This window comes from Hemibagrus wyckioides, linkage group LG22, assembly GCF_019097595.1.
Source record: "Hemibagrus wyckioides isolate EC202008001 linkage group LG22, SWU_Hwy_1.0, whole genome shotgun sequence".
Classification (NCBI taxonomy): Eukaryota; Metazoa; Chordata; class Actinopteri; order Siluriformes; family Bagridae; genus Hemibagrus; species Hemibagrus wyckioides.
In genome coordinates, this window is record NC_080731.1 from 1,955,741 (window position 1) to 1,972,555 (window position 16,815).

The 16,815-nt window shown below is 43.9% G+C and overlaps 1 protein-coding gene across 3 annotated transcripts in view; it reads right to left on the reverse strand.

The window, feature by feature from the left end:
• arhgap25 (Rho GTPase activating protein 25) overlaps positions 1-16,180 on the reverse strand; it is a 30,913-nt gene extending 14,733 nt beyond the window's left edge. The window contains exons 1-4 of one of the 3 annotated variants that reach the window (XM_058374728.1): positions 15,412-16,180; positions 4,841-5,055; positions 889-970; positions 1-8 (exon numbers count right to left, since the gene is read on the reverse strand). The exon at positions 1-8 is cut by the window's left edge and continues 106 nt beyond it. In XM_058374728.1, coding sequence (XP_058230711.1) covers positions 1-8; positions 889-970; positions 4,841-5,055; positions 15,412-15,433 — 327 coding nt within the window. In that variant the 5' untranslated portion in view covers positions 15,434-16,180. Of the gene's footprint in view, positions 9-888; positions 971-4,840; positions 5,056-15,263 lie in introns of all 3 variants that reach the window. The other 2 variants (XM_058374726.1, XM_058374727.1) reach the window with 2 other exon arrangements.
• Positions 16,181-16,815: the final 635 nt, after the last annotated feature.

Genomic DNA, 16,815 nt, shown 5'->3' on the forward strand with positions numbered 1-16,815 from the left:
ATTATTCCCTACGCGCACACACACACACACACACACACACACACACACACACAGTTCACTAAAAGACAAAAAGCACCAAAAAGTGTTTGTCTTATATAAACATTTAATAAATAAAACATTTCCTATATACAGTAAGACACACACTTAACTAAACCTCACACAGCAGAAGCCACACCTCCTAAATCTCGAAAATCGTACATCCTAAAAGCGTACACATGGATATAAATGACTTCTGTATATACATCTAATATCTATATCTTCATATATTCCTTTTCAGACTGCTCTCCAGACTTCATACACACTTCAGCACTTCCTACATCTTTATTAGAGTTCATATCAATGTTCTGACATGATACGGTTTCTGTAGTAACCTGCATAAGAGCTTCTTGGAGCTAGGTAAAGAATCCTAATGAACCTTTTTTCTCTGAATTCACACACCTAAAAATAAAGGTTCCTGAATGGTTCCTGGTCAGGGTGTATGGTTCTATGAAAAACTTTTAATATCTTTTAACTTCTTTTAATATCTTTTATCTGAAACTTTTCCCTTGCACAGAAGGTTCTCTGTAGTGGAAAAAGTTGTTTAGATTCTAAACTGTTTATCAAACTGATAAAAAAAGCTGCTAAGAACCTACGGTTGTTTTTTTAAGCTCACTGGAAGTTCTCTGGGGAAGTAAAAATGGTTCTTCTGTGACGTCACTGTGCTTCTGCCTGGAACCTTCTACCTTCTTCCTTGAACCATGTATGAGAGTGTAGAGCAGTGTAGTGGGAGAGGTCAGTGAGTAACGGGTCAGTGGACGTGACGCTTCGGAGTGGATTTGAAAGGTCAGTGGTCTATAATAGATCTAGTACAGGAAGTGGAGGAGGGAAGAGGGGGGAAAAAACGCTTACGTGGGATGATCTCGAAGATGAATTTGTCGTCTGTGTTGGACGGCAGCTCGTTCACCTGACTGGCCCCCAGTGGGATCGTTCCCTGAGTGAGAGATTCCCAAAAAGTCACGAATTTTATACATTCACACACAAGTATTTATTCATACTGCTAATGTTCTGCCACTGAGACACACCCACTTCAGTTTTGTTCTGTTTGTACTACAGTGCTCAGTGTAAACGAGTACACCCGCATTGACAAGTAACATTTTAAACAGTATCTCAATGAACACAAAAACAATCTCCAAAATGTTGACAAGACTAAGTTTAATATAACAGCCGTTTAACTTAGAACATGAAAGTAAGGTTAATAATATAAATTAGATTACACATTCTTCAGTTTTACTCAAATTAGTGTGATGCAAAAATGAGTACACCCCACAACAAAAACTACTACATCTAGTACTTCGTATGGCCTCCATGATTTTTAAAGACAGCATCATGTCTTCTAGGCATGGAATGAACAAGTTGGCGACATTGTGCAACATCTATCTTTTTCCATTCTTCAAGACTGACCTCTTTTAGAGACTGGATGCTGGATGGAGAGTGATGCTCAACTTGTCTCTTCAGAATTCCCCATTTTGTTCATTGAGATATTGTTTAAAAAGTTACTTTTCAAAGGGGGTGTACTCAATTATGCCAAGCACTGTATTCAGAATAAGAATAAAAGAATAAAAATCAGTTTTAAATGTAAATAATTTGTATCCCTACTGAGCAAGCCAGAGGTAACAGTGACAAATAAATAAAAATAAAAGAAATAATAATAGATAAATAAAAAAATGAATAAATAAATAAATAACCAAACAAACAAATAAATAAATAAAACTCCCTGAGACCATGTACAAATATTTTTTTTAATATTCTCTATAAATATATTTCACTTTACTTCTATTCTAAATATTTTATTCTACTATACAGACACTAATTTTACTTAGTCAGGCATTTTACTTATTTCAGACACGTGTCAGGGAAGCTCAGGTACCTCAGGTGTGTGAAGTTTTCTCTTCAGTTTCTTTATAATTGCTGGTTGTGTGTGTGAGGTGATGTAAAGAGAGAGTAAATAAAAAAGCAGTGTAGCCGGAAAGCAGGGTGGCTTTCAGTGGTCTGGAGGTGAGGTGTGTGTGGTGTGTGCAGGGCAAGAGACCACCTGCATGAGCATCGAGTGTGAAGTACATTACTGCTGCTGCTCTTACTACATCATTATACTCTAATTGTATTCATTCATTATAATGTCAATTACTACATTATATTATAGTACACTGATCAGGCATAACATTATGACCACCTGCCTAATATAGTTTTGGTCCTCCTTTTGCTGCTTGTGGATTGCACTGTGTATTCTGACCCCTTTCTATCAGAACCAGCATTAACTTCTTCAGCAGTTTGATCAACAGTAGCTTGTCTGGTGGATCGGATTACATGGGCCAGCCTTTAGTTGCTAACGCTGTAACTCTGTAACTCCACCCACTGTGTGATGACATTCTGTGTGTGATTCTATCTTATCATTATATTATATAATACTTACACGTATATACAGAGATGTATATATAATACTCTACTATTATTCACTACTCTACAGACAGAAATTACCCTCTGACTCTGAGAGGTGTGAACTACCTCATCCTTCATACACACACACACACACACACACACACAAACACACACACACACAGACACACACACACACACAAACACACACACACAAACACACACACACACAGACACACACACCTCAATGCAAATAAATAGCAGGGACTCATCTAGGTCTTTTCACATGCATGTCTTCATTAGTAATTTATGTCTTGTGTACTCTATTCTTTCTTATGTCCTTAATTTATGTAGAATTGTATTTTACTGTATAAATGTTACACACCGTGTCCTCTACATATGACACCTTCAGTACTCTCCGCTGCTGCTGCGCTCGTCCGCACCCGGCCGTGATAAATGGAGTGGACGTGAAAACGTGACTCTGCTGCTGCTGCCGCTGTTGTTTTTGTTTACAGCTTGTGTCTTTTATAAAAAGCCGGTCATATTTAAGAGTGGATAGGAAGCAGCGTTTTCTTTCTTTTGTTTTGTTTTGTTTAGTACTTTACGACACATTACACTATAATATCACTTTTTACTATTACTACATAATACTGCACAACAGTACACTACAATCTGATTTACTACACTATGCAATTATTTACTGTGTTACGTTTATACTATATTATTACTTATTGTTTAATATAATGTGTGTGTGTGTGTGTGTGTGAAGGATGAGGTAGTTCACACCTCTCAGAGTCAGCGGGAATTTTTATCTGTAGAGCAGTGAATAATAGTAGAGTAAAATATATACGTGTATATATAAATATGTGTGTGTGTATAATAAGATAAAATAGTTCATTATTCATCCCACAGTGGGTGGAGTTATAGAGTTACAGCAGCAAAGCTTTAGCTTTACCTCCAGTATTATTTATACAATATTTTATTATTATTATTATTATTATTATTATTGTTGTTGTTGTCGTTGTTGTTGTTGAATACGCTATGCTACATACACTATCATTTACTACACAATACACTATACTATATTACTTACTATTATCTAGTAATAATAGTAATATTAGTAATAATAAATCATGTCTTATTTACTACTGCTCTATTATTATTATTATTATTATTATTTGGAAACATAACAAACCACTTCACTTATCTAGATAAATAAGAGCAAAATAATACTTCCTGTAGGGCAGCATAGTGGTATGGAGGTACAGTGGGTTGTGTGTGTGTGTGTGTGTGTACCGTGCCCTGTGATACACTGGCATTTTCTACACACTCTGTTTTTCCTGCCTCACACACAGTATTCCCGGGATAAACTCGGGATCCACTGCGACCCTGACCGGGAATAAAGTGCTAAATAAGATACGAGTGAAAATAAAGAAGTGCAGCTTACATACATCACTGTGCTGAAAATGACTGTAAAATGCATTTATAAAAATAAATAAATAAATAAAAATGAATAAAAATTAAATTAAACTAAATAAATAAATAAATAAAAATAAATAAAAATTAAATTAAACTAAATAAAAAAAAAAAAAATACAAAGCACATTTCACCACTATTTTTTTTGTATAGAATTAACTGATCTGGGATCCTGTCTGATTTATTTCTCGACTAAATGATCACTCTCTTTTCCTTACTTGTGAAATCGCCTATCTGTTTTTTCCTTCATAAAATCACTGATTAATTTTTATCTAGAGAAAAATCATTCCAGCACTACACAAACACATCACATCCTTCACATCACAGCACGTCTCTTTCTCCTTCTCCTTCTGGCCTTTCAGGACATTTTTCATCTACACAAGAAATTGTTCTCAGGCATTTTTGTCCCTCGATTAAAAAAAAAAAAAAGTGTGAAAAACTGCAAACCCTGTGCACACCTCTGCATTTGAGTGTGAACAGGGGAACCCTGAGCTTTCTCACAACGGCTTTTCAAAACCACTGTCGGATCCGTGCGCGCTTAATATCGCTCATTTATCTCCTGCTGATGATCTCCTGATCTTCTGATTGCTTCTTGCATGCACATTATCATTCATTACGTCAACAAAATATCCATTGTTAAAAGCGCTCTACAAATAAATGGAATGCAATGGAAATAACTTCTGCTGCTCTACATGGTCCTACATGGACACCCTACAACATGTGCACCTCCACAAGTGAGTCTTTTCCACGCTTCAGAGCACAAACACACCTTTGTATTTGTATTTAATGGCTGCTGCATTAAGTGGTCATGAAAATTATCCTGTACTTTAAGTTTTTCCTCCTTGCTCTCGCCTCTGGATGATTCGTTAGCGATCTAAAAAGTACATCCAGATTTCCCTGAAGCTGCTTCATGCATTTATTTCTATATGAAAAAGCGTAAAATAAGACATACTTTTTTATCTCTCACCTGTACGGCGCTCTCTCGGTCATCTTTGTGGTACGTCAGGACGTTCCCCCTGAGAACAAAGTAGCACGGCTTCCAGTTCTTCACGATGGACCGCTGCTTCTTCAGCCAGCCTTTCTTCAGAGGTTTCTCCATCGACCTCTTGACATCGGAGCGGGCCGTCCCCACACCTCCGTCTCCCGGTATCACGCTCTTAGACCTGGCTGATTTAAAGACAATAATATGAAAAACCATGTGCTGAGACGCTGCTCAAGCTCTGCATTGTTCTGTGGTGGTCTCGTTGTGACTCTGCGCACCACAGGTTGTGGTAACCAAAGATATTTCTGCACAGCTCCACAGAAGCGTGGGCCACAGAGGAAACAGCCTGACCCTAGCTTCCTGTTTAGCTTGTTCTACCCAGGCTATGATTGTTCTATAATAACACTACACACATTATATAGCCAGAGGTCACTTCACTTTGTGAGGATTAATGAGACTGTTGAGGGTCAGTGGAAAGGTGGAGGGTGGAGCGGTTGAGAAAAGTAATACAAACAGGTAGAAAGGGACATGTAGACGTAGACGTAGACGTAGACATAGACGTAGACATAGACATAGACGTAGACATAGACGTTGATGTAGGCAGGGTCAGGGGAGAGCGTGATGTAAAGGTCACAGAGCAGAATACCAACAACATGGAGACACGTGTGCTTCAGAAAACATCAGAGAAACATTTTTAAAGGTCAGATCTGACTGTGGTTATGATGTAACCAATGTGTCACTACAGATGTGACGTTACAGAGGTGACATTATGCACATGACACTGTGATTGTTACATAATGAAGCTTTAAGCATTTAGATGTGACATCATATATATGATGCTGTGACGTCCAGATGTTAGGCTGAAAGTGTAGCATTACCGATTTGACTTTAGAGATGTGACATTACAGATGTAATATTACGGACGTGACAATTTAGACGTGAGATTATGAAATTACAGATGTGACATTAAAGATGTGACATTACAGATGTGACATTACAGATGTGACATTACAGATGTAACATTACAGATGTGACATTACAGATGTAGCATTATGGGCCTGACATTATGGATGTGACATTACGGACATGACATTGCGGACGTGACATTACGGATGTGACATTGCAGGTGTGACATTATGGACGTAACATTGCAGGTGTGACGTAACATTGCAGGTGTGACGTAACATTACAGATGTAGCATTATGGACATGACATTATGGAGGTGACATTACGGATGTGACGCTGCAGGTGTGACGCTGCAGGTGTGATATTACAGATGTAGAATTATGAGTGTGACATTATGGACATGAAACTATGGATATGACATTACAAAAGTGACTTCATGGAAGTGACATAACGGACGTGACATTACGGACGTGACATTATGGATGTGACATTACGGATGTGACATTACGGACATAAAATTACGGATGTGTCATTGCAGGTGTTACATTACGGACGTGACATTATGGACGTGACGTTACGGACGTGACATTACAGGTGTGACATTATGGATGTGTCATTGCAGGCGTTACATTACGGACAGGACATTACGGACGTGACATTACAGATGTAAAAGTATGAAGTAACATTACAGATGTGACATTACAAATGAGACAGTATGGATGTGACGTAAGGGACATGACATTCTGCATGTGACGTTACAGATATGACATTACGGACATGACATTATGATGCGACAATGTGGAGGTGACACTGAGGTGGACTGAAGACTAACTTCAAAAGCACTTGGTTGTTCTAGCAAAGGGAAAATCACCCAGATGTGACTGAGCATCATTTACTCTTTATACACACACACACAAAGACACACACACACAAACACACACACACAAACAAACACTCACACACACACAAACACACACACACACACAAACAAACACACACACACACACACAGTGTATGATCAGAGGAAAGTCCAGATGCAGACAGTAAACAGGAAGTTGCTGTATCACACATAACAGAGGTCACAGTGCTCAAAAGCTCCACACCTACAACATCAGCAGCATGGAAACTTCTTACATTTCACACACACACACACACACACACACACACACACACTGGAGGTGTGTTCCACTGAGGACACAACACAACAACACAGATAAAACCCTAACTCACCTACACTAGTTCCCTAACACCCTAACTCACCTCCACTAGCTCCCTAACACCCTAAATCACCTCCACTAGTTCCCTAACACCCTAACTCACCTCCACTAACTCCCTAACACCCTAACTCACCTCCACTAACTCTCTAAAACCCTAACTCACCTCCACTAGTTCCCTAACACCCTAAATCACCTCCACTAGTTCCCTAACACCCTAACTCACCTCCACTAACTCCCTAACACCCTAACTCACCTCCACTAACTCTCTAAAACCGTAACTCACCTCCACTAGTTGCCTAACACCCTAACTCACCTCCACTAACTCCCTAACATCCGAACTCACCTCCACTAACTCTCTAAAACCCTAACTCACCTACACTACCTCCATAACACCCTAGCTCACCTCCACTAGCTCCTTAACACCCTAACTCACCTCCACTAGTTCCCTAACACCCTAACTCACCTCCACTAGCTCCCTAACACAGTAACGTACCTCCACTAGCTCCCTCACACCCTAACTCACCTCCACTAGCTCCCTAACACTGTAACTTACCTCCACTAACTCCCTAACACTGTAACTCACCTCCACTAGCTCCCTAACACTCTAAGTCACCTCCACTAGCTCCCTAACACCCTAACTCACCTCCACTAACTCTCTAATACCCTAACTCACCTCCACTAGTTCCATAACACCTTAACTCACCTCCACTAGCTCCCTAACACCCTAATTCACCTCCACTAGCTCCCTAACACTCTAACTCACCTACACTAGTTCGCTAACACCCTAACTCACCTACACTAGTTCCCTAACACTCTAACTCACCTCCACTAGCTTCCTAACACTGTAAATCACCTCCACTAGCTCCCTAACACTGTAAATCACCTCCACTAGCTCCCTAACACTGTAACTCACCTCCCCTAGTTCCCTAACACCCTAACTCACCTACACTAGTTCCCTAACACTCTAACTCACCTCCACTAGTTCCCTAACACTGTAACTCACCTCCCCTAGCTCCCTAACACTGTAACTCACCTCCACTAGTTCCCTAACACTGTAACTCACCTCCCCTAGCTCCCTAACACTTTAACTCACCTCCACTAGCTCCCCAACACTGTAACTCACATCCACTAGCTCCCTAACACTCTAACTCACCTCCACTAGCTCCCTAACACTCTAATTCACCTCCACTATCTCCCTAACACTCTAACTCACCTACACTAGCTCCCCAACACTCTAACTCACCTCCACTAGCTCCCCAACACTGTAACTCACCTCCACTAGCTCCCTAACACCGTAACTCACCTCCACTAGCTCCCTAACACCCTAACTCACCTCCACTAGCTCCCTAACACCCCAACTAACCTACACTACTTCCCTAACACCGTAACTCACCTCCACTAGCTCCGTAACACCCTAACTAACCTACACTAGCTCCCTAACACCGTAACTCACCTCCACTAGCTCCCTAACACCCTAACTCACCTACACTAGTTCCCTAAAACCCTAACTCACCTCCACTACCTCCCTAACACTGTAACTCACCTCCACTAGTTCCCTAACACTGTAACTCACCTCCACTAGTTCCCTAACACTCTAACTCACCTCCACTAGTTCCCTAACACTCTAACTCACCTCCACTAGCTCTCTGACACTCTAACTCACCTCCACTAGCTCTCTAACACTCTAACTCACCTCCACTAGCTCCCTAACACTCTAACTCACCTCCACTAGCTCCCAAACACCCTAACTCACCTCCACTAACTCCCTAACACTCTAACTCACCTCCACTAGCTCACTAACACCCTAACTCACCTCCACTAGCTCCCTAACACCCTAACTGACTTCCACTAGCTGCCTAACAGCGTAACTTACCTCCACTAGCTCCCTAACACCCTAACTCACCTCCACTAGCTCCCTAACACTGTAACTCACCTCCCCTAGCTCCCTAACACCCTAACTGACCTCCACTAGCTGCCTAACACTGTAACTCACCTCCACTAGCTCCCTAACACTGTAACTCACCTCCACTATCTCCCTAACACCCTAACTCACCTCCAATAGCTCCGTAACACTGTAACTCACCTCCACTAGCTCCCTAACACCCTAACTCACCTCCCCTAGCTCCCTAACACCCTAACTGACCTCCACTAGCTGCCTAACACTGTAACTCACCTGCACTAGCTCCCTAACACTCTAACTCACCTCCACTAGCTCCCTAACACCGTAACTCACCTCCACTAGCTCCCTAACACTCTAACTCACCTCCCCTAGTTCCCTAACACCGTAACTCACCTGCACTAGCTCCCTAACACCCTAACTCACCTCCACAAGCTCCCTAAAACTCTAACTCACCTCCACTAGCTCCCTAACACCGTAACTCACCTCCCCTAGCTCCCTAACACCCTAACTCACCTGCACTAGCTCCCTAACACTCTAACTCACCTCCCCTAATTCCCTAACACCCTAACTCACCTCCACTAGCTCCTTAACACTCTAACTCACCTCCCCTAGTTCCCTAACACCCTAACTCACCTGCACTAGCTCCCTAACACTCTAACTCACCTCCACTAGCTCCCCAACACTGTAACTCACATCCACTAGCTCCCTAACACTGTAATTCACCTCCCCTAGCTCCCTAACACTGTAACTCACCTCCACTAGCTCCCTAACACTGTAACTCACCTCCCCTAGTTCCCTAACACCCTAACTCACCTCCACTAGCTCCCTAACACCCTAACTCACCTGCACTAGCTCCCTAACACTCAAACTCACCTCCACTAGCTCCCTAACACTGTAACTCACCTCCACTAGCTCCCTAACACTGTAACTCACCTCCCCTAGCTCCCTAACACTGTAACTCACCTCCCCTAGTTCCCTAACACTCTAACTCACATCCACTACCTCCCTAACACTCTAACTCACATCCACTAGCTCCCTAACACTGTAACTCACCTCCCCTATCTCCCTAACACTGTAACTCACCTCCCCTAGTTCCCTAACACCCTAACTCACATCCACTAGCTCCCTAACACCCTAACTCACCTCCACTAGCTCCCTAACACTGTAACTCACCTCCCCTAGCTCCCTAACACTGTAACTCACCTCCACTAGCTCCCTAACACTGTAATTCACCTCCCCTAGTTCCCTAACACCGTAACTCACCTCCACTAGCTCTCTAACACCCTAACTCACCTCCACTAGCTCCCCAACACTGTAACTCACATCCACTAGCTCCCTAACACTCTAACTCACCTCCACTAGCTCCCTAACACTCTAACTCACCTCCATTAGCTCCCTAACACCCTAACTCACCTCCACTAGCTGCCTAACACTGTAACTTACCTCCCCTAGCTCCCTATCACTGTAACTCACCTCCCCTAGCTCCCTAACACTGTAACTCACCTCCACTAGCTCCCTAACACTGTAACTCACCTCCCCTAGTTCCCTAACACCCTAACTCCCCTCCACTAGCTCTCTAACACCCTAACTCCCCTCCACTAGCTCTCTAACACCCTAACTCACCTCCACTAGCTCCCCAACACTGTAACTCACATCCACTAGCTCCCTAACACTGTAATTCACCTCCCCTAGCTCCCTAACACTGTAACTCACCTCCACTAGCTCTCTAACACTGTAAGTCACCTCCCCTAGTTCCCTAACACTCTAACTCACCTCCACTAGCTCTCTAACACCCTAACTCACCTCCACTAGCTCCCTAAAACTCTAACTCACCTTCACTAGCTCCCTAACACTCTAACTCACCTCCCCTAGTTCCTTAACACCCTAACTCACCTGCACTAGCTCCCTAACACTCTAACTCACCTCCACTAGCTCCCTAACACTCTAACTCACCTCCACTAGCTCCCTAACACCCTAACTCACCTGCACTAGCTCCCTAACACTCTAACTCACCTGCACTAGCTCCCTAACACTCTAACTCACCTGCACTAGCTCCCTAACACTCTAACTCACCTCCACTAGCTCCCTAACACCGTAACTCACCTCCACTAGTTCCCTAACACTCTAACTCACCTGCACTAGCTCTCTAACACCCTAACTCACCTCCACTAGCTCCCTAACACTCTAACTCACCTCCACTAGCTCCCTAACACCCTAACTCACCTACACTAGCTCCCTAACACCCTAACTCACCTCCACTAGCTCCCTAACACTCTAACTCACCTCCACTAGCTCCCTAACACTCTAACTCACCTCCACTAGCTCCCTAACACCCTAACTCACCTACACTAGTTCCCTAACACCCTAACTCACCTACACTAGCTCCCTAACACCCTAACTCACCTCCACTAGCTCCCTAACACTCTAACTCACCTCCACTAGCTCCCTAACACCCTAACTCACCTCCACTAGTTCCCTAACACCCTAACTCACCTGCACTAGCTCCCTAACACTCTAACTCACCTCCACTAGCTCCCCAACACTCTAACTCACCTCCACTAGCTCCCTAACACTCTAACTCACCTCCACTAGCTCCCTAACACTGTAACTCACCTCCCCTAGCTCCCTAACACTGTAACTCACCTCCCCTAGTTCCCTAACATCCTAACTCACATCCACTAGCTCCCTAACACCCTAACTCACATCCACTAGCTCCCTAACACTGTAACTCACCTCCCCTAGCTCCCTAACACTGTAACTCACCTCCCCTAGCTCCCTAACACTGTAACTCACCTCCACTAGCTCCCTAACACTGTAATTCACCTCCCCTAGTTCCCTAACACCCTAACTCACCTCCACTAGCTCCCCAACACTGTAACTCACATCCACTAGCTCCCTAACACTCTAACTCACCTCCACTAGCTCCCTAACACTCTAACTCACCTCCATTAGCTCCCTAACACTCTAACTCACCTCCACTAGCTCCCTAACACTCCAACTCACCTGCACTAACTCCCTAACACCCTAACTCACCTCCACTAGCTGCCTAACACTGTAACTTACCTCCCCTAGCTCCCTATCACTGTAACTCACCTCCCCTAGCTCCCTAACACTGTAACTCACCTCCACTAGCTCCCTAACACTGTAACTCACCTCCCCTAGTTCCCTAACACCCTAACTCCCCTCCACTAGCTCTCTAACACCCTAACTCCCCTCCACTAGCTCTCTAACACCCTAACTCACCTCCACTAGCTCCCCAACACTGTAACTCACATCCACTAGCTCCCTAACACTGTAATTCACCTCCCCTAGCTCCCTAACACTGTAACTCACCTCCACTAGCTCTCTAACACTGTAAGTCACCTCCCCTAGTTCCCTAACACTCTAACTCACCTCCACTAGCTCTCTAACACCCTAACTCACCTCCACTAGCTCCCTAAAACTCTAACTCACCTTCACTAGCTCCCTAACACTCTAACTCACCTCCCCTAGTTCCTTAACACCCTAACTCACCTGCACTAGCTCCCTAACACTCTAACTCACCTCCACTAGCTCCCTAACACTCTAACTCACCTCCACTAGCTCCCTAACACCCTAACTCACCTGCACTAGCTCCCTAACACTCTAACTCACCTGCACTAGCTCCCTAACACTCTAACTCACCTCCACTAGCTCCCTAACACTCTAACTCACCTCCACTAGCTCCCTAACACCGTAACTCACCTCCACTAGCTCCCTAACACTCTAACTCACCTCCACTAGCTCCCTAACACCCCAACTCACCTACACTAGCTCCCTAACACCCTAACTCACCTACACTAGTTCCCTAACACCCTAACTCACCTACACTAGCTCCCTAACACCCTAACTCACCTCCACTAGCTCCCTAACACTCTAACTCACCTCCACTAGCTCCCTAACACTCTAACTCACCTCCACTAGCTCCCTAACACTCTAACTCACCTCCACTAGCTCCCTAACACTCTAACTCACCTCCACTAGCTCCCTAACACCCTAACTCACCTACACTAGTTCCCTAACACCCTAACTCACCTACACTAGCTCCCTAACACCCTAACTCACCTGCACTAGCTCCCTAACACCCTAACTCACCTCCACTAGCTCCCTAACACTCTAACTCACCTCCACTAGCTCCCTAACACTCTAACTCACCTCCACTAGCTCCCTAACACCCTAACTCACCTTCACTAGTTCCCTAACACCCTAACTCACCTGCACTAGCTCCCTAACACTCTAACTCACCTCCACTAGCTCCCCAACACTCTAACTCACCTCCACTAGCTCCCCAACACTCTAACTCACCTCCACTAGCTCCCTAACACTCTAACTCACCTCCACTAGCTCCCTAACACTCTAACTCACCTCCACTAGCTCCCTAACACTCTAACTCACCTCCACTAGCTCCCTAACACTCTAACTCACCTCCACTAGCTCCCTAACACCGTAACTCACCTCCACTAGTTCCCTAACACTCTAACTCACCTGCACTAGCTCTCTAACACCCTAACTCACCTCCACTAGCTCCCTAACACCCTAACTCACCTCCACTAGCTCCCTAACACCCTAACTCACCTACACTAGTTCCCTAACACCCTAACTCACCTACACTAGCTCCCTAACACCCTAACTCACCTCCACTAGCTCCCTAACACTCTAACTCACCTCCACTAGCTCCCTAACACTCTAACTCACCTCCACTAGCTCCCTAACACCCTAACTCACCTACACTAGTTCCCTAACACCCTAACTCACCTACACTAGCTCCCTAACACCCTAACTCACCTCCACTAGCTCCCTAACACTCTAACTCACCTCCACTAGCTCCCTAACACTCTAACTCACCTCCACTAGCTCCCTAACACCCTAACTCACCTCCACTAGCTCCCTAACACCCTAACTCACCTGCACTAGTTCCCTAACACCCTAACTCACCTGCACTAGCTCCCTAACACTCTAACTCACCTCCACTAGCTCCCTAACACTCTAACTCACCTCCACTAGCTCCCTAACACTCTAACTCACCTCCACTAGCTCCCTAACACTCTAACTCACCTCCACTAGCTCCCTAACACTCTAACTCACCTCCACTAGCTCCCTAACAGAGTCTGAGCTGAAGCGTGACAGGAAGCAGTCGTGCGATTACCACACTAGTGGCCATGTGCAGGTGTGTTATGGCTGTGATGTGATGTGTGTGAGTGTGTGTGTGTGTGTGTGAATCTGGTCCTCTACACACTGACAGCAGAGAAACTGTAACTGCTTCTGAACAGCAGTTTGTTCTGCTGCTACTATCGAGCGTTTCATCAGCTTCCTGCTGTACTAACCACATACAGAGGAAATCAGTAAGGCCTCGAGTGGGTGTGTGTGTATGTGTGCCAACACCATGCACCGTTCACTTCTTTAAAACACACACTGCAGACACTGCAGATCAAGTATCAGTAAGAGAAAAATAACCAAAGTAAAAACTAAGATTTGGTTTTAAAGCAGCAGTTTGAATACGGAAGAGTCACTCCAAACAGCCTGAAGTGATTATTTTACTAAAACTGGAGTGCTTTATTCCCCTTACACCTCAGCAGTACATCACCAGTTACAAATGATGACTAATTAAAGAACGTAACATCGCAGCTTATAATATGTAACGTGAAATAAACTCTTCCGTTCTGTAAGGAAGCACCAGGTTCTGAAAATCTCTGACACTGGAGACTCCTTCCCTGAACACCCAAGAGAGAGAAACCTCCTTCACCTCCAACGCCATGCACCTGCCACACGGTCGGCTGTTACCACGGAAACCTATCGACTAGATAACGTACATGACAGAACAAGCGCGTGGAGATAAGTCCGCGCTAGTGTCTGAGCTGCTGTTAAGAGAAAACTAATCACCCTTCTGACCAATCAGCAGCCAGGATTCCACAACGCTGAGACGTTGTAGGTTGCTATGCTACGTTTGCAGGAGGTTTAAGAAGCAAAAATGTCGATCACATAAAAAAAGGGACACGCACATACACACACACACATCCAAAATTCACACTGAGTAGGACAAATGGTTACTGCATGGTGAGGGTGGTCACACACACACATACACACACATATTCTGCTGTAGAAGATACTGGTATATAGCGAGACTCTTTGTGCACACACACACACATCCAAAATGCACACTGAGTAGGACAAATGGTTACTGCATGGTGAGGGTGGTCACACACACACACACACACACACACGCATTCTGCTGTAGAAGATACTGGTATATAGCGAAACTTTTTACACACACACACACACATCCAAAATTCACACTAGGTAGGACAAATGGTAACAGAATGGTGAGGGTGGTCTCACACACACACACACTTACCTATTTTGGTACTTTCACCCCGGAGCGTGGCTAGGTCCCAGGTGCGAGGCAGCTTTAGAGACATGTTTACTAATCAAAATGTCACTGTCTACCTAACCACCCACACACATGCACACACACACACACACACACACACAGGTTTGCACACCTTGTACACTTTTTAGAAGCATGCATATTTTTAGTGCCTCATCGTAGAGTCTCTCATTCTGCCTCTCTCTCTCTCTCTCTCTCTCACACACACTTCCTCCTTCCTTTCAGTCTTCTCGTTTTTTATGTTGTTTTTTTCCTCCTGCCCAACACGTTGCTTCTTGCCCCGTACACACACTCCCCCACCGTCTATCACTTCTTCTTGGTATTTTTCAAACTAACCCCTTGTCCTCTATCTACTCGTTCCTCTCGGATTTCCTCGGGTTGCAGGTTGGAGTGAAGCGGCTCAGAGGAGGAGGTGCAAGCGTTTAGGACACGCTGCTCTGCTGAAAAGGCGCTATCTCTCAGGAGGAAGTCAGAGGCAAACGTAGACACCACAGAATCTGAAGGAAGAAAATTCTATATATGACAAAAATCAGGTCACACAGAAGCAAAGCATGTGTGTGTGTGAGTGTGTGTGAGTGTGTGTGAGGTCATCCTGAAGTCCCCTGAAACTCCCGAGGCATGCATTCAAAATGAATCAGAAAAATCATATGAAAAGTCATGCTGACTATTTTTTAAGAAAATGTTAAAAAAAAAAATTCCTTTTCTATTTTTTGCGACTTCTTCGTTTCTCTCTCGCTCTTTTCTTTTTTTTTTTTAAAGTCGTCGGTTCTCCTTTTCTTGACTTCTCTTTACCAATTATTATTTCTTACATGGTATTTGAGACCGTTAACGCTGGAAATGACGTGGATTAGAAAAGTTATGCTTTCGGGCGAAACCTGTGAATTTGCTGCGTGTTTTAACTTTTTACAAAAGCGTTTCGGGGGATTTTGGGGGGGGGGGGGTCATCGGGTTTGAGCCTCAGATCTCAGCTCTGGAGTGTGAAAGCGAAGTTTCACTTTCTCATATCTTCTTCATATTCGTCCAGCTGGTTAATGAGGTTAAACTATAGACATGAGAGAGAGAGAGAGAGAGAGAGAGAGAGGGAGAGCTATTTCGGTTTGGTGTCAGTCAGTAAAACATCCAGATTTAGGGTGCAATAACTTTTACACTTACTACAATCAGAGCAAAATGTTATAGTGATGTTACGGCAAGGTTATTGTAATGTTATAATAATGTTACGGTGATAGGTTAGTAATGTTATACTAAAGGCTTTGTTCTAAAACACTCCACAACTGAAACCCGAGGCTTGGTTGATGCTATAACATGACTATAACAACACTGTAACATGACTATAACATGACTATAACAACACTGTAACATGACTATAACAACACTGTAACATGACTATAACATGACTATAACAATGTAACATGACTATAACAACACTGTAACATGACTATAACAACACTGTAACATGACTATAACAACACTGTAACATGACTATAACAACACTAACATGACTATAACAACACTGTAACAT